Source organism: Hemiscyllium ocellatum, chromosome 14 (assembly GCF_020745735.1).
Source record: "Hemiscyllium ocellatum isolate sHemOce1 chromosome 14, sHemOce1.pat.X.cur, whole genome shotgun sequence".
Taxonomy (NCBI): Eukaryota; Metazoa; Chordata; class Chondrichthyes; order Orectolobiformes; family Hemiscylliidae; genus Hemiscyllium; species Hemiscyllium ocellatum.
The window spans coordinates 32,685,093-32,708,955 of NC_083414.1; the positions used below are offsets into that span (position 1 = coordinate 32,685,093).

The following is a 23,863-nucleotide window of genomic DNA, read 5'->3' on the forward strand; positions in this document are numbered from 1 at the left end:
CGTGACAAACAATACTGTTCTGTTGTTTGGCAACTAGACCAATTTACATATTTTGCCAGAAGAGAAATCAGAGTTAACATTTCAGGTCCAGTGGACCCTTCTTCAGAATGGTCACTGGACCCAAAACATTAACTCTGATTCTTTCCACAAATGTTGCCAGACATGCTGAGGTTTCCCAGCAATTTCTGTTTTGTTTCTGATTTACAGCATCCACAATTCTTTTGTTTTTTTTTATTTTGCCCGAAGAACCTGTTCACTAGGGCCAGCTGTTTCCTGGTGTGCTGTGTGAAGATATTTTCAATCATTTTTGACAGCATAGTCTGTTCTCAGCATATATGGTGCAAGATATTGAATTTTACCTGAGAGGTTTGTGGTGTTTTGAGTTCATTGTCCCCTCAGATTGCTTCTTTTAACAAAGACCTAGCCGAAGGGTAGTTCCATTGCTATTATAGTGCAATTATTTATTTGTTTAATAATTTAATATGTAACAGAGGTCAACAGTGCAGTCTTTTAAACTATTTTTTCTATCTTTCATGAATATAGACAATTTTACAATATTTTGAACTTGAAATATTAACTCAATTTCTCCCTTCACTGATGCTGCCAAATGTCTGAGTTTCTCTATCACTTTCTATTATTATTTCAGATTTCCAGCATTTGCCGTATTTTGCTTTTATTTACAATATATCTCACCTCAATACTCTTTCTGTGTTCTCCATAATTTTCACTTTTTCATTCCCTTGCTGGAAAATTTGACTGAAAACAGCTTACAGTTCACAGAAAAGTGTGAGGCTGACTACAATTGCAGTCTGATTCTGACCTCACTCAATGTCCACAATTAAATACTTTAAGCAGGTCAGCAAATGACCCGAACAATTTTCATTTCCCATAACCTGGGAAATGAGGCTATATGGTTGCTCACTGGTTTAGTTAACTAGCCTCAGCACCAAGCTTGGATTGAACCTATGATCTGTCCATCTTCATGCTTCACCTCCTCCTATGTAGATTTGTACAGTTACCCACTCTTAAAACCCTTGAAATGTTGTTTGTTGTTTTAGATTTTATATATTTGCTTTTGATCCACTTGTCAAGTTCTCTGTCCACTATATCATGGATGATGCACCTTACATGACCGAGAAAGCAATGGAGGGAGTCTATGCCCAAACCTGCCCCGGCGGTACTTTCCCAAAGTGACCCACCCTACATTTAGCTACTTCACCCTGCCAGTAACTTAATTCACTGTCCTCACTTGAATGTCAAGCTAAAATTAGAAATGTTCTTGTAAAGGTGTGAATTTTGTGGGAAATGATTTTCTTTCATAGTTGACAAAGACATTTTTTCTCATATTTTACAGACCCTGCCATAGTAAATGGAGTTTCCTGGTCTGAAGCATTAAATAAAATTTTTGTTGACAATTTTGAACGTGACCCTTCTCTTTTATGGCAGTACTTTGGGAGTGCTAATGGATTCTTCAGGCAGTATCCAGGTATGACACAAATTAGTGAATTATACAATGTTCATATCATACTTATGTAGATTAATATTTATATTTTCATGTAAGTTTGCTGTTAGATTTAGTTACAATGAAAGATGCATGCCTTTTTCAAAACTCAAGGAAGAATGTCCAGGCTCTATCACAGCTGTTATTAACTTAATAACATGAGGTTCAGTACCTGTAGTGCAGTGGGAACTGAAGTAATGACTCCTTCAATTATGGTGGGTTAGGGTCTATAGTTCAGTCGATGCAAGTATTTCTGGAGAAGATCTTGTTCAGTGATTGCTGAACATTGCGTTCTAATATTGTCTCAAGTGTACAAAAAAATAAGGACCATAATTCATGGCCTTTTCCATTTGTGAAACAGCTTTCATTAATTCATTGTTGGGGATGTACAAGTGCTATTAAGAAGTTGAATTCAAACCATATCATGCATTTCCCACTGTGGATTGATCAAGGCACTATCCAGAAACATTCATATTGATCGAGAGTGAGCCTTAATAGCTTAACTGCAAAATTAGTTAAACTGTTACATGGAGTTGAGTGGGGCCTGGTGTTGGCTCAGGCGGGACCATGATCGGAAGGGTTTCAGGATGGGCGAGGGAAAGACTGGGGATGGTGCCATGTGGAATTGAGTGTTGGAGAAATTAGAAGCTTGATATTCATCCTTGTTGCTTATGCCAGATGATTCAAATATTTCCCCCATTGAAACCAGATCCTGGGAGTGATCTTCAAGCAGGCAGTCTTGCATGGCAGACATTTATTGTGCACTCCTAGTTGCCCTAAGAAGATTTTAATGTGCTTTGTTTGTTTACTGCAATCTGTATGGTGAAGGTGCCCCTACAATATTCCTCGAAAGGAACTTCTGTACTTTTCTAGCAATGTTATACTGTTGAGTTGTTTGCAAGGCTACTTTAGAGGGCAGTTAAGATTTGATTATTTTCTCTCATTGCATTTAAATGACAGTGAGGCTCAGATCCACATTGGATTTCCCTCCTGTCCATTCTGTTACTACTTTTTTTTTCCCGGAGGTTGCCATGGGGAATATGATAATTACCATCAGGTGACAACAATAATGATTCTAAGTTCTGTCAATTATGGGTTTTGGTATTGTAGCATTTCTTTCCCCCAATGGATCCAATATTACACCACTAGAATCCTGTAACCTAGTGATATCAGGCTATCTTTAAGTGGCTGGAGTTCTTTCAGGACACACTGCACAAATTGGAAGAACTATACCTCAGGAAATTGTAGGGTTGGAGCAGAGGATGGACATGCTTCCCCATCAGAACATCATCATCCTACAGTTATGGTAACCAAAATCTGAGTGTGGGACTGGGAGAAAGTGAGGACTGCAGATGCTAGAGATCAGGGTTGAGAGTGTAGTGCTGGAAAAGCACAGCACGTCAGGCAGCATCCAAGGAGCAGGAGAATTGACATTTTGGGCATAAGCCCTTCATCAGGAGTCCTCTGGGAGCTCTTTTCCTCCTTTTGTTGAACATTCAGACAATCCTTTTGGAAGACTTTATAGTTTTGGTGATGATCTAAATCCTATATGATGCTTTCTCTATATGATGCTTTTCAAGCCATTTGAGGTTACTGGCAGTCAGAAACTATGTACGTAGTTGGAAATTAGAAAACTCATAGCCTATGAAATGTGCTGAGAGAGAGAATCTCTCAGCTAGACAGGATCCATAGAAATAGGAAGAAAAGTGAAAGGTGGAATGCTCATCTTTGCCCAAGATTAAATCCAGGAAAGGGAAGGCCATTCTACCAGGAGGAGCTGCCCCAACTGAAAGAGCCCACTCAATGATGATCCCCTTATTGGGATCTGCTTGACTGATTCCAGTGAACCTGACTCCTCAGCAATGTTCTGAGGCCTCCTCCGCTGATGCTGCAGCTCCAGCATTGACCAACTGCAGGCTGGTGCTGGTGAGACTGAAGAACTGCTGTCTCTCTTATTGAACGGCAGCTTTTGAGGGTTAGTTAAATGTATAGGGACCTTGATAGACAACAGTTAACGACTTCATTAATATGTATTTGGGGCTTTCAAAAGTGGTGGTAGTGAAACTGCTACTAGCATTCCAGCTGCTGAATGGGACCACCATTTATGCCATTATTTTATGCATATAAAATGTACTGTGACTATTTACAACAGCTACGTTGCTCTTTCGGCCTAATTGTGTTTGAATTCTATGACCGTTGTTATAACCTGGGAAGATGGATGAAATGGCTCACCACTTTTCAATTCATCTGGTTGACTAATGTGCATTATGTAAGGAAATCTGTCACCTTTATCTGTGTGGTCTACAGCTAACTCTGTACACATAGAAATGTAGTTGTCCTTTGATGTAGCTCTAAAAGCAAAGCAGTTCAAGGGACAGTTAGGGCTTAGCACCAAATATTGGTCCAGATACTAATACTCACATTCCATGAATTAATATTTGAAAAAAAAATCTTGGTTGGTTGCATCAAAGGTCTAAGTTTACTTTAACAAAATAAAATGAATTAAATGAATTAATTCCTCCTTCCTAGCCAGCTGTAGTTATGGTGACCAGTACTATGCGGCACACACACAATTTGTGAACATCTTAAGTTCACTTCAATAAAGATCTTGTGTTATACACAATGCTGTGTTGTATGCATGAAACATGGTATCAGAAGTGACACTACGGTGATGTAAAAGAACTGTACGAATGTACTGCTCCAGACAGAAACACAAGATATGTGCAGAACTGTATGCTGCTACAAATTTAATTTGAAAACATGGATCAAAGAAGCAAATCACAGTTAAAACTCTGATGACCACCTGATGTAGGATGCTCCTAAAGCTAGTGCTTCCAATTAAACCTGTTGGGCTATAACCTGGTGTTGTGTGATTTTTAACTTTGTACACCCCAGTCCAACACTGGCATCTCCATATCATGACTTTAAATGGTTGCAAAGAGGATGCCATGTTGAGATTTATATTTGCTATTGATTTTATCTTCAAGTTAATGGAAAACTATCCTGCTTTGCTGAAGGTCCACTAGTTTATTATGACCCAGTATTCCCAAGCCCTGCAACTTATGGTTTTACTCAGTCATGTAACAAGAGAAAATTCATGAACTGGTCCTATTGCTGGTTTCAAAGTCTTAGGCAAAACCCTGGTTTTGAAACCTAGATAGAATCTAACTGGAAATCTTATATAGCTCCTCTAAGCTATTTTACCAACCATGCACATGATTCCAGGCTGGGGAGAGAAAGCTTCCGCATATTCATTCCCACATTTGATATGAACAAAAGCCTGTCCCTAATCAGATGCCAATAAAAGCAAAGCTAGCTGGCTGTCTGTGGAACTGGTCTGTAAACTACTTTACAGGCTAATTGTATGTTCATTCCTGCCGTACTTCACATCAAACGTGTCTGACAAAGCCTTCTGACTTTCGGGGCCATTTCCTCCTTATCATAAAGTAACCATTTTCTTTTGGTACTTCTATCTTCACTAATACAATTCTGTGAATTATCCATCTTTCCCTACTTGAGACATTTGGCACATTAGGCAATTCTCCTTGAACATCTAATATTTTTTGTTGTTGATATTACATAATTTATTCTCCGTGCTTGATTGCATGTACCACTATTTCACTTTGTGGTGCTCAGAATGGGTCACCAACTTGGAGCAGTGACAATTTAATGATAGTGAAATGCCTGTTATATTTTCTTATCACTCTGACATACTTTTAGTTTCCATCACTGTCAGGTTGAAGGATATGAGAAAAATCTTGTCTTTATCCCCCATGCAGTGGTTTTATTCATTTAATTTCTGCTGGATCTGCCAGGACTGACAGGGTACATAATCATTCCCAATAGATTTTCATGTTGACTATTTGCATGCGTGGAAAAGTGAAATTTTGCTGCAGGGGTTAAAGGAACATTTGCTTCTGCATTATTTGGTTTCACTTATGACTTAGTTCAGTGCCTCACCTGACACTTACTTGACTTTAAATTTTCTGTTTGATGCCCGGAAGCCCTTTGTTCTTTGGCTTGCTTAAGAAGAACACTTTGGTAAGTTAGATTAACTATTCACTTTGGTTTTTTGTACATTGCATCCAATTTTTATACAAGTTTTTAGGTTTCTTTGATGCACATAGATGCCGATTGATTATCATGTCACATCAAAAAGTATCAAATTTCTCTACATTGTAAAATAATCAGGCAAGAGATAGACAGATCTAATAGATAAAATATAATACAGACAGATGTATTGCATTAACTGTAATGCAAATGGAGTTTGTGTATGACACTCTGCAAGATAAAAAAAATTGGTACTCAAGAACTTTTGCTTTCAATTGGATACTTGTATTTTCCCATTTTTAATTAAAGTGCTTTGTGTGAGATTGAGTTGCCTTGGTTCACAATTACTTTTCTCATGCAATCTTCAAAACAAGCACTTTCCACCCCAGCTATGAAAAGTGAGGATTCACTTAAAACTATTGGGAGAGAAAGGAAGAAAAGTACTAACTGAAGGCACACAGGTGACACAAGTGACATGTTGTTGTGTAAACCTTTCATTCTTGTATATACATAGGTCTTCACTTGCACTCTTAAGTGTCTGTTCTAACATATTTTTCAATGTCAGACCTAGTTAAGTTGCACACCTTGTGAGAGATGAACAGTTTCTTCATCAACAGTAAAAGAAGTTGCAATTACAAACATCGCACATCTTTCCCAAGCATTTGGCCTCATGCGCCATAGATCCTTTAAGCATGATGTTTAGGACTGCAGTCAAAGTATTGTACTTTAATATGGATAACAGTGAAGATAAACAAAATATGCAGCAATTATTCTAGACCTGGTCCTGCACATGTCATTTCACAGTTACAATCATTGATTATTCTACATATCTCAGAGAGAAAGGTTCATTTTACCTCTCAGCCTTTCAAGGGAGTGCACTGCTGTTCAAGGCTGGAAGGTGTATGATGGGCATCTTTAGAGCACAGTGGCAAGAACAGCTGGACAGAGTGTAGCGTCTCACATGTACACTGTTGTCCTACTGATGTTCAAGTGTTTTAATGCAACTTCTGTATCTACCAGTGCTGGAAAAGTCGAAAGGAAATTTCTCAATATTCCTCTCAATTGACTGGTTATCATGACAAACTACACTGCATACTGCTCCCATATGATGTGCTGACTCAAGTCTTCAGAGTGACCTAACTATACCACTGTATTTGTTTACTGTCATATTAACTGCTGCTTTATACCTAATGGTCAGTACAATGTATCATGTGGAGGTACTTGATCATCTGAAGATATCAAGCATATAATTAGATTGATAGTGGGACATTTATTCAACAAAAAAGGTCAAATAATGCAACATTTAGTCAAGGTCCACATGTCCTTTGCACTGATGAGGGGCTGCTTACTAGATTACCAACAGGATCTTAAACAATTAAACAAAGTCTAAACCCTGTCCATTCATCCTGGAAGTGATTTTAAACTAGTTTCTCTTATTTCTCTCATGTTAAATAATACATTGCTTTATCATGTTCTTTTGGACCACCCTCTGGTCAATGTCCTGATCCCTATCCTTACTGACATCCTCAGAAGACTGCTGTCAATCCTCTGTTTCTTCCATATTTCCCACCTCCCCGACCCCACCCCACTTTGTCAGATCCGGTTGTCAAGAGCACAACACATCACAATGATGCAGCACATTCAATCCTATTATACTAACAGTTCCTGTCAGAGTGATCCAACCATTGAAATTAATAGCCTGTTCCACTTCAGTCATGGTGGAAGCATAAGCAGTGCTGTACCTTCATTCTCTGTCATTCTGAGAGTTTTGTAAAGATGTCATAAGCCTGTTTGGATGGATTAGCCGTGGTCTGCCAGCAGCCAGCCCTGTATGGCCAGAGGACCTTGGAAGGAGGCAGGAATCTGTGAGTTCTCCAGTATGTATATGTCATGGTGGCTCCCAGTATATCTGAGGCAGATCTCCACAAACTGACATTAATGACCACGTACAATTTTGAGACTGGTGGGCACTGTTGATCTGTTGATGGGCTCTGCAATTTGGTCGTAGGACACTCTGAAAGCAAAGCGGGTACATTTGATTACACTCTGCACCAGGGGAAAGCTAACAGGGGGAGAATCTCACTTCCTGGACTGCTTGATTCTCTCTGTTATGGAGGAAGGAAGTGAAAATGACATCAGTGACATTTTGGATGCATTTATGGAAGAGGTCACACAGGTCACCAATTGCCACTGATACAGTTACCATGACCATTAGGATGGTATTGTGGCCACCCAGTTTTTCCAAGCACAGGTCCTGCCTGACTACATGGTTTGATGATGATGGCTCAGAATGACTTCATGCAGATCCCGGGCTAGCTTTCAGAGAGTTGAAGAAAATGACACTGAGGGGTATAGATCCAGAGATTGAACATCCACCTCTGTGTCTTTCATAGAGCTTCATCTGCTGATCCTCTCTCTGAAGATTGCACAGCTACTGGCGGCTACTGTTCTTGCTGGTGACATTGTAATTGCTCTCTCCTTCTATCTTGTATTCGCATTTGATACAAACCCACAAGGTATCCAGCCATGGCAAGGTCCATGTCCGATGCTGAACTGATAATCTGTGGGGAAGATAGCATGATTTTTAAAAAAGAAGTCCTGAGCCCTTTACACTCATCACATTGAGGGCTTGTGTTATGCCTTCACACAGTGTGGTATGGTGGCTTTCCAGCAAGGTCATTATCATTCCTCCAGAAAGAGCTCTGATATATGTCGCCTTAGAACATAGAACATTGAACATAGAAAAATACAACGCAGTACAGGCCCTTTGGCCCTTGGTGTTGTGCCGACCCAAGCCCACCTAACCTACACTAGCCCACTATCCTCCATATGCCTATCCAATGCCCGTTTAAATGCCCATAAAAAGGGAGAGTCCACCACTGTTACTGGCAGGACATTCCATGAACTCACGACTCGCTGAGTAAAGAATCTACCCCTAACATCTGTCCTATACCTACCTCCCCTTAATTTAAAGCTATGCCCCCTCATAATAGCTGACTCCATACGTGGAAAAAGGTTCTCATTGTCAACCCTATATAAACCTCTAATCATCTTGTACACCTCTATCAAGTCACCCCTAAATCTTCTTTTCTCCAATGAAAACAGCCCCAAGTGCCTCAGCCTTTCCTCATACGATCTTCCTACCATACCAGGCAACATCCTGGTAAACCTCCCCTGCACACATTCCAGTGCCTCCACATCCTTCCTATAGTATGGCGACCAAAACTGCACACAATACTCCAGATGCAGCCGCACCAGAGTCTTATACAACTGCAACATGACCTCAGGACTCCGGAACTCAATTCCTCTACCAATAAAAGCCAGTAAGCCATATGCCTTCTTCACAGCACTATTTACCTGGGTGGCAACTTTCAGAGATCTGTGTGCATGGACACCAAGATCCCTCAGCTCATTCACACTACCAAGTATCTGACCATTAGCCCAGTACCCCATCTTCTTGTGACTCTTACCAAAGTGAATCACTTCACACTTAGCTACATTGAACTCCATTTGCCACCTTTCTGCCCAGCTCTGCAGCTTATCTATATCCCGCTGTAACCTGCCACATCCTTCCTCACTGTCAACAACTCGACTGACTTTTGTATCATCCACAAACTTGCTCACCCAACCCTCTAGCCCCTCCTTCAGGTCATTTATAAAAATGACAAACAGCAATGGTCCCAAAACAGACCCTTGCGGAACACCGCTAGTAACTGCACTCCAATGTGAAACTTTACCATCAACTACTACCCTCTGTCTTCTTCCAGCCAGCCAATTCCTAATCCAAACCTCCAAGTCACCCTCATTGCCATACCTCCGTATTTTTTGCAGGAGTCTACCATGGGGAACCTTATCAAACGCCTTACTAAAATCCATATACACCACATCTACCGCTTTAGCCTTGTCCACCTCCTTAGTCACCTTCTCAGAGAATTCAATAAGGTTTGTGAGGCACGACCTGCCCTTCACAAAACCATGCTGACTATCCTTGATCACATTATTCCTATCCAGATGTTCATAAATCCTATCCCTTACAATTCTCTCTAAGACTTTGCCCACAACAGAAGTGAGACTCACCGGCCTATAGTTACTAGGGTTATCCCTACTCCCCTTCTTGAACAAGGGGACCACATTCGCTATCCTCCAGTCTTCTGGCACTATTCCCGTAGACAACGACGACATAAAAATCAAGGCCAATGGCTCTGCAATCTCCTCCTTTGCTTCCCAGAGAATCCTAGGATAAATGCCATCAGGCCCAGCGGACTTATCTATTTTCACCCTTTCCAGAATTTCCAATACCTCTTCCCTACATACCTCAAAGCCATCCATTTTAATTAATTGTGACTCAATATTCACATCGGCAACAATGTCCTCTTCCTGAGTGAATACTGACGAAAAGTATTCGTTCAGTGTCTCCTCAATCTCTTCAGCCTCCACGCACAACTTCCCACTACTATCCTTGACTGGACCTATTCCTACCTTAGTCATTCTTTTATTCCTGACATACCTATAGAAAGCCTTTGGGTTTTCCCGAATCCTACCAACCAAGGACTTTTCATGTCCCCTCCTTGCTGCTCGAAACTCTCTCTTTAGATCCTTCCTGGCTTTTTTAAACAAAAAACTTTTAAATTTAAACCGTTAAAAAAACGTAACCGCGTCTACAGACACCGCCAAACAGCCCTTATCTGCTCCGCCGAGTGAGTGAGCAAGCTTACCTGGGTAGGTTTTTCCTATAAAGGCGCGCAGGAGAGGAACCTGAGGCACTACAGGGGTAGTGCCTCCCCCCCCGCCCTCTCCTCTAACCTAATAATAAGACCCGTTGTGGTAAGCAGGTAAGTGCTGCATTTTGCTTGTTCTATTGTTTAGACCTAGTTTTTTTTAAAGGATGGCAGTGAAGGCAGTGCAGTGTTCCTCTTGCAACATGTTTGAGGTGAGGGATGCCATAGTCGTCCCTGCTGATTACACTTGCAGGAAGTGCACCCATCTCCAGTTCCAAGACTGTGTTAGGGAACTGGAGCTGGAGTTGGATGAACTTAGGATCATTCGGGAGGCAGAGGGGGTCATAGATCAGAGCTTTAGGGAAGTAGTAACTCCAAAGATTGCAGACAGATGGGTGACAGTGAGGGGGACTGGGAGGAAGCAGCCAGTGCAGGAACCCCCTGCGGTTGTTCCCCTCAAGAACAAGTATACCGTTTTGGATACTTGCTGGGGGGGGGTCTTACCAGGGGTAAGCAATGGGGTTCAGGCCTCTGGCACAGAGCCCTTCCCTGTTGCTCAGAAGCGAAGGGTGGAGAAGAGCAGAGCAATAGTTATTGGGGACTCGATAGTTCGGGGCACAGATGGGCGGTTTTGCAGGGGCAAGAGAGACTCATGATTGGTATGTTGCCTCCCAGGTGCAAGGGTACGTGATGTCTCTGATCATGTTTTCCAGGTCCTTAAGTGGGGGAGGGGAGCAGCCCGAAGTCGTGGTCCACATTGGCACCAACGACATAGATAGGAAGAGGGATGAGGATGTTAGGCAGGCTTTCAGGGAGCTAGGTTGGAAGCTCAGAGTTAGAGCAAACAGAGTTGTTGTCTCTGGATTGTTACCCGTGCCAAGGAATAGGGAGAGAGAACAGTTAAATGCGTGGCTACAGGGATGGTGCAGGAGGGAGGGATTCCAGTATCTGGATAACTGGGGTTCTTTCTGGGGAAGGTGGGACCTCTATAAACAGGATGGTCTACACCTGAACCTTAGGGGCACCAGTATCCTTGGGGAGAGGTTTGCTAGTGCTCTTTGTGGGGTTTAAACTAACTCTGCAGGGGCATGGGAACCTAGATTGTAGCTTTAGGGTGCAGGACCTTGAGTGTAGGGAGGTTAGGAACATGGTATCAATCTCAAAGGAGGATGCCTGTAAACAGGAAGGTGGGTTGAAGTGTGTATACTTCAATGCGAGAAGTATACGAAATAAGGTAGGTGAACTTGCAGTGTGGGTTAATACCTGGGATTTTGATGTTGTGGCTATTATGGAGACATGGGTAGAACAGGGACAGGAATGGCTGTTGCAGGTTCCAGGGTTTAAATGTTTTAGTAGTGGGTGGGGGTAAAAGAGGGGGAGGTGTGGCATTGCTTGTCAAGGATGTATTACAGCGGTGGAAAGGACGATGGATGAAGGCTCGCCATCTGAGGTAGTTTGGACTGAGATTAGAAATAGGAAAGGTGAGGTCACCGTGTTAGGAGTTTTCTACAGACCTCCTAATAGTCCTAGAGACGTAGAAGAAAGGATTGCGAGGATGATTCAGGAGAAGAGTGAAAGTAATAGGGTGGTTGTTATGGGGGCTTTAACTTTCCAGATATTGACTGGGAAAGCTATAGCTCGAGTACGTTAGATGGGTCAGTGTTTGTCCAATGTGTGCAGGAGGGTTTCCTGATACAATATATAGACAGGCCAACAAGAGGTGAGGCCATACTGGATTTGGTTCTGGGTAACGAACCAGGCCAGGTGTTAGAATTGTAGGTAGGTGAGCACTTTGGGGACAGTGACCACAATTCAGTGACTTTTACTCTAGTGATGGAGCGGGATAAGTGTGCACTGCATGGCAAGAATTATAGCTGGGGGCAGGGAAATTATGATGCGGTGAGGCATGACTTAGGATGCGTGGCTTGGAAAAGTAGGCTTCAAGGGAAGGGCACAATCAAGATGTTGTGCTTGTTCAAGGAGCAACTATTGAGTGTCCTTGATAAGTATGTACCTGTCAGGCAGGGAGGAAAGGGTCGTGTGAGGGAGTCGTGGTTTAATAAGGAATTGGAATCCCTTGTTAAAGGGAAGAGGGCGGCCTATGTAAAGATGAGGTGTGAAGGTTCAATTGGGGCGATTGAGAGTTATAAGGTAGCCAGGAAGGATCTAAAGATTGCTTAACCAACTTTTTCATTCTAAAGTGTGAGAGTAGAATTCTGCCAGTAAGCCAACAAGATAGTGCATCCCACCAAAGAAAAGGTACACATGCACTGCACAGATTATGCCCTAGTATGCCTTCAGTTAATCAGGCCGAATTACATAGCAACAGAAATAGGCCATTCAGATGCTCCACCGGTCAATGAGATCATGGTTGATCTGACAATCTTCAACTCCACTTACTTGCCTTATCCTCAATTCCCTCATTGATTAAAATCTGTCTACATCAGCCGTGAATATGTTTAATGAGCCAGCCTCAACAGCCCTCTGTGGTAAATAATTCCACAGATTCACTACCCTCTAAGAGAAGAAATTCCTCCTTATCTCTGTCTAAAATGTGCAATCCCTTATTCTGAGATTATATCCGCTGCTCTCCCACAAGGGGAAGCAACCTTTCCTTGTTTACCCTGTCAAGTTGGCTAAGAATCTTTTATGTTTCAATCAGGTTACTTCTTGTTCATCTATATTCCAATGAGTACAGGTTCATTTTACTCAACTTCTCCTCATAAGACAGTTCCTTCATATCTGGTATCAGCCTAATGTACCTTCTCTAAACTGCTCCAATGCCAGTAAATCTTTCCTTAGATAAATAGTCCAAAACTGTTCCAGTTTTGTGTTCTAGCTGAGGCCTGATTAAAGCTTTGTGTAGTTTCAGTACAACTTTGCCAGCATTATATTCTATTCCCTTTAACATAAAGGCCAATATTCTGCTTGCCTTCCCTATTATCCACTGAATTTGAATGCTAACTTTTTAAACTCCATATCCATAGACACACAAATCACTTTTCTGTGGCCTTATGCTGTCTTTCTCCATTTAAATCATTTTCAGCTTCTTTATTCTTTCTGCCAACGTGCATAACTTCACATTTTTCCATATTATATTCCATCTGCCAAACTGTAACCAACTCACTTTACCTAGGATGTTATCTCCCACTGCAAATTCTTTGTCATTCTCAAAAATTGCCTTTCCACCAATTTTTCTGTCATCTGCAAACTTGACCATAGTACATTCACTTCCCTCATTCAAGTCATTAAAATATATGTAGTAAATAATTGTGTTCCCTGCACTGATCCCTGTGACATGCAACTCGCTACACCCAAATTTGTTAGAGGAAACGATCTTGAAAATATCCCCCTTATCCCAACACTCTGTCTCCTATCAGTTAGCTAATCCAATATCCATGTTGGTATACAACCTCCAAAACTATGGGCTCATATCTTATTATGTAACTTAATGTGGGAATCTTATCAAATATCTACTGAAAATCCAAATATATTACACTCACCACTTCTTTATTTATTTTGCTTGAGACTACTTTAAAGCATTCTAGTAAATTTGTCAGGCTGTTCATGAAGCCACGCTGACTCTGCTTGATTATGTTATGCACTTCTAAGTGGTCTACTATTACATCCTGTCCAATAGACTTTAACATTTTTCCAATAACAGACATTATGCTACCTGGCGTAGAATTGTCTGTTTTTTTGTCGCCATCCCTTTTTAATTAAAGGTGTTAAATTGCTATATTTTTCTTAATGTTGAATATTTCCTAACTTTCTTTCACATTTTCCAAATTTTCTCACCATTGCCCTTGTGATACCAGGAAGGAGTAATTCTGCAACAAACTAGAGAATGCTGGAAAAACTCAGCAGGTCTGATAACATATTTGGAGAGTAAAATGGAGATAATGTTTTGAGTACAGTGACCCTTTGTCAGAACTGCCCTTTCTGTTTAAAGTTACATATCTGTGTTTTTAAGTGTAGCCATTATGAGCCACTAAGGGCAAGTGGGAAATTAAAACCAGATCATTTAATGATCTGCAATGTCACGTACAATTGAAGTCACGGGACTAAAGTTATCTCCAACGTTTCTATGCTTTATTTCTGCCATTGTGGCAAGACAGTTGGGATAATTTTTGAATCCCTCTGACAGGGTTCTTAAAACTCACTGCATCTGTCGTATTTTCCTATTTAATGAACATAGTTTCAGTCTCTTGATTTAAGACCAGTTAAGTTATAGCTACAAGCACAACTGTGCTTCTAGTTTCCAGAGAAGGATAAAGGTCAATAGGACTTCTCAAGGACCAAAATGGACATGCATGTGCAGAACCACAGGAGATGGTGAATATTCAGCAAATATTTCTCCTGTGTGTTTACTATGAAGAAAGATATGAAGACTTGGGAACTTGGGGAAATTAGTGATCATATCTTAGGGACAGTCCATGTCACAGTAGAGGAGCTGTTGGATGTATTAGAATTTATGAAGGGGCGGGGGGGGGGTGGGGGGGGTGGGGAGGGGGTAAGTACATTACTTGAAAAGATTCTGAGAAACAAGATATAAGTGCATTTGGAAAAACAGCAATTGATTAGGAGTAGTCAACATGGCTTTGTGCGTGGGAGATCATGTCTCACAACTTTGTTAGAGTTCTTTGATGAAGTGACCAGGAAGGTTGATGAGGGCAGGGCAGTAGACGTAGAAAATATGGATTTCACTAAGGTCTTTGATGAAGTTCGACATGGCAGGCTGTTCTGAAAGGTTAGATCGCACAGAATCCAGCAGGAGCTGGCAAGTTGGATACACAATCAGCTTGATGGTAGGAAGCAAAGGGTAATAGTGGAAAGATGCTGATTGGACTGAAGGATTGTGACTAGCAGAGTGCCTCAGTGGTTGGTGCTGGGCCCATTTGTATTTTTTATCTATATCAAACATTTGGATGAGAATGTAAAGGCATGATTAGTAAGTTAGTTGATGACACTATTATAGGTGGTATAGTGGACAGTGAGGAAGGCTCTCAGAAATTGCAGTAGGACCTTGATCAGCTGGACAAGTTGGCCAAGAAATGGCAAGTGGAGTTTAATATAGATCGATGAGAGATCTTGCATTTCAGAAATTCAAATCAATGTAGGAGTTTCATGGTGAATGGTAGTGCCTTAAGGAGTGAACTGGAACAGAGGGACCTTGGAGTTCAGGTTCAAGTGGAGTCATAGATAGGCAGGGCAGTGAAGAAGGGTTTTGGCACACTTGTTTTCATCAGTCAGAGCACTGAGTATAAAAGTCGGGAAGTTATGTTGCAGTTGTACAGGATGTTGGTGAGGCCACACTTGGCATATTATGTTCAGTTTTGGTCACCTTGCTATAGAAAGGATATTATTCAGCTAGAAAGAGTGCAGAAGAAAGTTACAAGGATGTTACCAGGACTCAAAGATCTAAGTTATCGGGAGAGGTTGGACAAGCTAGGACTTTTTCCTTTAGAGTGTAAGAGACTGAGGGGAGATCTTACAGGAGTGTATAAGATCATGAGAGGCATGGAAAGGGTGAATACACTCAGTTTTTTCCCCCAGAGTTGGGGAATCAAGGATTAGAGGGCATCAGTTTAAAGTTAGAGGGGAAGGAATAAAAGGAAACCTGAGGGGCAACTTTTCTACACAGGGTGGTATGTACGTGGAATGAGCTGCCAGCAGAAGTGGTTGAGGCAGATACATTAACAACATTTAATAGCTATTTAGACAAATACATGGATAGGAAAGGTTTAGAAGGAAATGGGTCAGGTGCAGTGTTATGACATGGAGTCAACAAAAAATTTACCCGGTGCAGTAATCTGTGAAAATTCGAGAGGCCAAGAACTATTTGAAGTACAAGTTAACAACTTTACTTCTTAAAGTATAACAGAGAATAATTAACTAGCAACTATTTACAACTCCTTCCTCTAACTATCTTTTACTTTCCCTTCTATAACACTAGTCCAATAAAACCCCTGATTAAGATTTACTGAAAAAATTCAAGTTTCAAAACCAGCTAGCTGTTGAATCTTCTCTTTGCAGATTTGCTCTCCAGGTAGGTATCGATGTTTTTCTCTGTGCAAACTCCTTCTCCAGACAGGTCCCTCTCAGACAGTTCTAACTGGCAGTCTACATCTGTTGGTCTTTGGGCAGTTATCTCCCAACTGTTCAATTTTCCCCAGTCTTATACCCCCAAAGCATCGGATTGTGTCATTGGTGTTTAATATTGTCGATATACTAATTTCAAATTTGATTGGAGTTTGGTATTTTTGGGGGTATAATCCAAATATGTTTTTGTCTCCAAGCAACCAGCCACATTAGCTGCTGGACCAAAAGGTTACATTATATCTTGTTTGGAACACTTGATGCTGTCAGGTAGTTCTGCTAGCTTTTAACTTTCTTAAAGGTACAGTAAACCCACATCTTCATAACAACAGGGAAATGGGGTTAGCATGGATGGACATTTTGGTCAGCATAAACCAGTTTAGGCAAAGGACCTGTTTCTGTACTGTAGTACTCTATGACTCTCTGAGAGTCAGTGGATCATAACTCTGGACTACCTACAGATATATTGAACTTTTATTTACAATATATGTTTCTAAAAAGAGGACATACAATCAAAAGGTGACTGTGGATGAAATTCAATGGCTGAGTAGAGATGAACCCTATAATGTCACAAGCAAACATGCCAAGGGAACCTCAAATAACAACCCTTGAAATGGAGTGAGATAAGTAAAAACAAACTACACTGTGATCTCATGTGGCCACAGAGATACCAATGGGCTGGTTACCCCTCTCTCAACAAAAAACCATCTCCTGTGGATTTCATGGAACCCAGGGGCTGATTTGTATGTCACTTTAGTTATTATCTTTTTACTCAATTTCTAACCTCTGTGTATAGGTGTCTTTTTAAAAAATCTTTTCTCATGTTGAGTACCTAATAAACCCACACTTCCTTTAAGTCAAGAAAGTGTTTAATTTGGCGCCTTTTAACACATAACTACACTTGGATTGAGAAAAGGTATCCACAGGAATAACGATCCTTCATAAAGTAACCTTAAATTAGAAAAGGGAACCATCACCCTGAAGCATCGCCATTTAGAGCTATCCCATCCAGAATTGGGGATGCTTTCCCTGGTATTGGTTGTAACATTAGGTTTGTAAAATTGTACATTAGGTGCTCCAGTAGGGCCCATTCGTAATTTGCCATCCATGTAAGCAGGAAGATTCTTGTATTTGGAAGTGCATGTGAACACCTTCTGCAGCGAATAAGAGAGAAATTTCAACTGCTGTCCATGCGAAAATCCTGAGTGGTCTTTGTGCACCAAATGCCAGCATGAATAAATTTTCACACAGGTCTTAAAGTGTAATGAGCAAATTGGAGGGACATTGATATTATAAACTTCAAAACTTTTGTAACTGTCCGTGGATTGAATGAATCAACAAAAGACACAAGGAAGCTAGCAGTAATAACTCTTGTCTGGAATAAACTGTTAAGGAACAATGACAAGCTGGAGATTGAAAACAGTTAGCCATTTCTTGGAAAGGAGGGTGTCAAGATTACATAGAGAAAACTGCTTTGGCACCTGCTTGATAAACTGGATACATTATTGCTGCAAAGGTAAACTGTTTGCCCTACAGAAGAATTGAAGGAGTTAACTACAGGAAGGCTGTGTCTTCAAGCAGACAGTTAAGACTAAATATAACTAGGAACAAATAAATTACTTATAATAAGAAGGCAAACTGCAGACCTGCAGTAATTTGGATGGAAGAAGTTAAATAATCATCAATAATGAACTGAAGGACAAAAATCTGTAAAAGAGTCAAACACTGTTTAACGATGTGGCTAGACTTTCTTCACCTACTTTAACACCTTATTTACAACTTTTGTGGAGAAATGCACGTTTTGAGGACTTTGAAAGAGTGCTCCAAAAGGGAAGTTTTTAAAAAAATATATCTGTGGGGTCAGACAGACAGACAGTTATCCTGTCTTGGGCCTCACACAAATCATCCTGCACCTGTCCTGTTGGTTTTTGCTATACTTCAACGGATGTGACCAATCCGCTGGTTTCAATAAACCAACAAGTACCCGTTTGACACCAGCAGCTCCAGTAGAAAAGAAATGTTAATGACACTGAACTGGAAACTGGTTTGTGCCTCTTGACTGCTACATTTGGATACCATACTCCTTGGGTCCTAAGTAGAAAATCTTCTGCTAAGTGTCCTGAAGTTGGTTTTAAAAATATTCCATGTTCTATGGATATATTGCAACTACTTCCATTATATAGAAGGAAATCAGTGACTGTAAAGGTTACAGCTCATTGAATTTCTACTTGGCCAGTTCCTTTCAAACAATAACTGTCTTGTCTTCCCACCTTCAGTGTGCACTTACATCTTTCAGGTTAATGGTGCTTTGTTAGCCAAGCATAATGAACGCATTAGATCGTTTTGGAAAGCAGTCAGCGTAAGAGTGCACTTTCTGTTATAGCAATGGTATTATTATCTCATTCTGTTCATAGAAAATAACATTGTAACAATGAAAGAGACTTTTTAAAATGTATTATTGCATGAGATATGGATCAAAAGATGTTGACTTTCGCATTTTTTTGATTACATCATTTTCTAAACTACCTGATTCCTTGAAAATAGGTGTAAAATGGGAGCCAGATGAAAATGGAGTGATTGCATTTGACTGCAGAAATCGCAAATGGTAGGTGATAGTTTACAGCCATTGTTCATATTTTTAAATTTTCTTTGGAGATCATGTGATACCGAATTGCCCTTTGTTTGGTGCAGGTACATACAGGCAGCTACTTCACCCAAAGATGTTATCATTTTGGTCGATGTCAGTGGAAGTATGAAAGGACTTCGCATGACAATAGCCAAGCAAACAGTTTCTTCCATCCTGGACACACTTGGAGATGATGACTTTTTCAATATTATTGCAGTAAGAATATTTGCCTTATTCACAATATAAATTGGTTGCAGAAATGATAGTGGTCAGAAAGTTAGAGGTAGTGCCAACGGTAAATTCTAGTTTCAGTCATTACAGATTTACATGAAAACCATGAAAATGAGGTAAGCATTTTGTCTTACTGGAAATGTATACATTTACATATATTGGGATGTATGGTTAATGTATACAATAACAGAACAAAGCCCTCCAATGTCCTGGATATATAAAGTACTGTTGTACATCATTACAAAGGGTCATAAATGGTCATATACACCAAAACATGAATCTACTGTGTGTTATGATTATAAAAGACTACTTGAATAAGCCTTGACTCAGGAGGGAAAATAATCCAGGGTTGTTGACCAATGTCCAATGACTTCTGTTTAAAAATATGTGGCTATTACATGAAAGCTAGTTTTAATTATGGGCGGCACGGTGGCACAGTGGTTAGCACTGCTCCCTCACAGCGCCTGAGACCCGGGTTCAATTCTCGACTCAGGCGACTGACTGTGTGGAGTTTGCACGTTCTCCCCGTGTCTGTGTGGGTTTCCTCCGGGTGCTCCGGTTTCCTCCCACAGTCCAAAGATGTGCGGGTCAGGTGAATTGGCCATGCTAAATTGCCCGTAATGTTAGGTAGGGGTAAATGTAGGGGTTTGGGTGGGTTGTGCTTCGGCGGGTTGGTGTGGACTTGTTGGGCCGAAGGGCCTGTTTCCACACTGTAAGTAATCTAATCTAATCTAATTCTAATTTGCCACATTTGAATAGCATGGACACAGTACACCCAAGTGAAATAACAGAGAGCAATAGGCTTTAGTCAAGCACTGTGCCAGCAATTCCGACTTGAGTTAGAATATCATAATGGTGCTAGAAAATGAGGAAACACTGAGATTTAAAAAAATGAATCTCTTGACCATAAGCACATGAAATGAATCAGGAATCCTTCTTCACAATTGAGAAAATATTCCATGTAGACACAAAAAGGATTTTTTTCTCATATTTATTTATTGATTTATTTATTGATTGGCCAGAGAAATTTCTTCCCAGAAAGTGATTTGGACTGTCAATTAGCTGCACCATAAACGGACATTGGTTACACTTATTTGGCTTTACCTATTCGCAGAAAATGAACAACAGCAGAAGTACTAAAAGTTTAAATCATACAAGAGTATGACAGTATCTGAATGTGGAAGATTCTGGAGAGAGAGATAAATTTACTCAATTTGTTCTGTTGCTGCTTTACAGAAAAATGACAAAAGTACAATTGGGAAAAATAAAATTACTTCCACATAAGAGAATAAAAATTAGAAATAGTCACAATTGGTGTATAAGTTAGTGTAAAGACATACAAATGTAGTGCAAAGCATCAATCATTTTTAGGCCAATTTATTTTAAATTAATCATTGATAATTAATTCCAAACTTTTCATATACAATAGATATAATTACACTGTCAAGTGATGTCATCTATACACTTATAGAAAAGTTTTAAGAAGTATTATCTTCTCTTCCTCAGTACAATGAAGAACTTCACTATGTGGAACCATGCATAAATGACACTTTAGTACAAGCAGACAGGAACAACAAAGAGGTAAGTTAGTCAACCTACATCATTTAGTCTTAATAAATATGGCATCAAATCAAAATGTAGGTTACGGCCAGGGTGCATGTTTATTATTTGTGTGCTGAAAGTATACATTTGTTTGGAAAATAAAGCAGTTGGATTGTTCAAAATTTGTAGATATTATAGCAGCTATACAGTAACAAACAGTCATTTGGCGATGCAGAATTTGAACATTGCTTAAAAATACAGACATGCTACTGATCACTTTTCGGCTTCCACTCACCAGGTCATCAAGAATGCTAAATTTCAAACAATCACTCCAATTTGTGCTTCATTTAAAAAGGGTTCTAACTAGTTGGCAAGTTGATTCTGGCTGGCGGAGAATTACGAAGGAGAAAGTAACTGGAATTATATACTCCTGGATAGTTTATAAAATAGTGCAAAGGCTAAACATGTATGCTTCTTAAACAACCAAAGGAACATTCTGTTTGATTAATCTGCCTATCTATGGGATGTACTGCCTGCATTTCTGGCATTACTAGATAAGTCTGGTGCTGCTTCATGGCTAACCATCTTACCAATAATTAAGTTAGTGATAAAATGAGAGAAGTAACAGCTTGAGAAATGATCGATATGCACTTCTTAAGCAAATTGACTGTGAAGTGACAGAATCCTGTGGAAATAGAAACTCATTTGCAGAGATTGGCATCTTCAAATTACATTTGCCCATTCTTCTTCCTATTCAAATCCTACATACAGAAAATAATGATTTCTTCTCCCATCAATAGTGACAACAAATATCTCATCAAAATTGTCAAGTGAATAAATGATTAATACAAAGCATCTATTTGCACCTTCAATGTCTCCACATGCTTTGATTTCTTATATTTTTCTACTTAGTCATTTTTATCTAATGCCACCATATTTAATACAGAATAGGTTTTAAAAATATCAATAAAACATTGCCACTAGAAGGTACAGAAACAAATTGCTTGTCGGAGACTATTAAGTAGTAGTAATGGTACTGCATCAGTAATCCAGAAATCTGAACTAATAATCCAGAAGATTTGAGTTTCAGCCGGAGCTTCAGAATTTATATTCAGATAAAAAGAACAGAAATTTAGTGCAGTTAAAAGAGAAGTTACCATGAAATTGATTGATTTTTGAAAAAAATCAGGAATGCTTCCAGGGATGAGGGATTAGGTAGACTACAGAAGACGGGATTGTTCTCCTTTGAGAAGAGAAAGTTAAGAGAAGATTTGTGGTGTTCAACATCATGATCATCTTCAAACAGATAGAGAGAGACTTCCCATTTGTGTTTGGCAATCAAATTAGAGGTGTAGTAAGGGAAAATATGGCAACATAGGAACAGGTGTAGGCCATTTGCTCCACCATTCACTATGGTCATGGCTGACCATCCAACTCACTACCTAGTTCCTGCTTTCTCTTTATACCTTTTGTTACTTTTGCCCTAGGATCTATGTCTAACTCCTTGTTGAAAACATTCAATATTTTGACCTCAATCAGCTTGTGTGACAGAGAATCCCACGGGTTCATCACTCTCTGGGTGATTTCTGCACTTCCCCTTCCCAATCTATCACCTTTCAGTTGGTAATCTACTTCCTGTGTAATTTGCTACCAAATGTATAATCTCACATTTATCCATATTAGACTTCATCTTCTAAGAATTTGCCCATTCACTCAACTTGTCCAATTTACTCTGAAGCATTTCCTCAGAGCTAACCCTGTCATCCAGCTTTGAGTCATTTGCAGACTTGGAGATATTACTTTTAGTTTCTTTATCTGAGTCAGTGAAATATATTGTGAATAGTTGGAGTCCAAGCACTATCTTTTCGGCACCCTACTGGCTGCCACTTGTAGAAAAGACCTGTTTCTTTCTGATCTTTGTTTCCTGTCTGCAAACTAGTTCTCTATCTGTGTCAGTATTTTACTCCAATATCTTGTGCTTTAATTCTACATGCTAATCCCTTATTTTGTACCTTATTAAAAGCCTTCTGAAAGTCCAAGTAAGTCAGATTCACAGGCTCCCCCTAATTAACTTTACTAGTTAAATACACAAAAAAATCCAAGTAGATCTGTCAAGCAAGATTTCTGTTTTATAGATCCATGCTGACTCTATCTGGTCCTGTAGCTGATTTCTAAGAGTTTTCCAGTTTTACACAATGAGTGGTTAGCAACTGGAATTCACTGCCTGAGATTGTGCTGAAGGTGGATTTAATGCTTTCGAAAGGGCATTGTATGAGTACCTAAAGAGAAAAAAAAATCAAGAAACGGGAAAGGAATTGATTTGGAGGAGCCAGTGTTGGACTGGGGTGTACAAATCACATAAACACCAGGTGAAAGTCCAACAGGTTTATTTGGAAGCACTAGCTTTCAGAGTGCTGCTCCTTTATCAGGTGGTTGTTACTGTTGCGGAAAGCTAGTTCACGCTCAGTGGGCCAGATAGTTTCCTTCAGTGCAACAACCATTCTCATTCCATAATTGTATGACTCTTTGATGTTCTTAGTTTCCTTAGTTTGGCCTCTATATAACTCTAGTCCAACATAATGTGGCTGAATCAGGACAGCTGTATGAGATGCCTGTGCAAGACACTAAGTCATAGCACCTAGGGGAGTGAATGCTGGGCTGGTCAGCAAAGCACACAACCTGAAGTGAAAAATAAATTTTAAAAGACACAACATACAAATACCAAGACCTGTTGAAGTGAATATTGGCTAAAACAACTGACAATTTTCTCTCAATGTTTGTTTCCCAAAATTTAGTTGATTAGTTGGATGGAAAATGTTGAAAAATATGATGATTACAAGATCACAATTAGGATTCAAATGGTATCATAAATAATGGAACTCACACTTGAACAAATCTTAAGGTTAGATTGCAGCCTTTAAATAATTTCTTCTACCTTAATTTCAGTATAGAAATAGGAGCTTTAATTTATTTAGTGTCTAATTATATTCTCAGGATGCCCTAAAGTGTTACACTTGCTTTAATTGCAATCAATAGATTTTTGAAGTACAGTCAAGGTCCTCATGTAGGCAAATTCACGAACGAATTCGAACAGTG

At 39.9% G+C, this 23,863-nt stretch overlaps 1 protein-coding gene across 3 annotated transcripts in view; it reads left to right on the top strand.

The window, feature by feature from the left end:
• cacna2d3a (calcium channel, voltage-dependent, alpha 2/delta subunit 3a) overlaps positions 1-23,863 on the top strand; it is a 953,890-nt gene that overhangs the window by 428,336 nt on the left and 501,691 nt on the right. For all 3 annotated transcript variants that reach the window (XM_060835584.1, XM_060835582.1, XM_060835583.1), the window contains exons 6-9: positions 1,355-1,486; positions 18,913-18,973; positions 19,060-19,210; positions 20,732-20,806. In XM_060835584.1, coding sequence (XP_060691567.1) covers positions 1,355-1,486; positions 18,913-18,973; positions 19,060-19,210; positions 20,732-20,806 — 419 coding nt within the window. The remainder of the gene's footprint in view (positions 1-1,354; positions 1,487-18,912; positions 18,974-19,059; positions 19,211-20,731; positions 20,807-23,863) is intronic.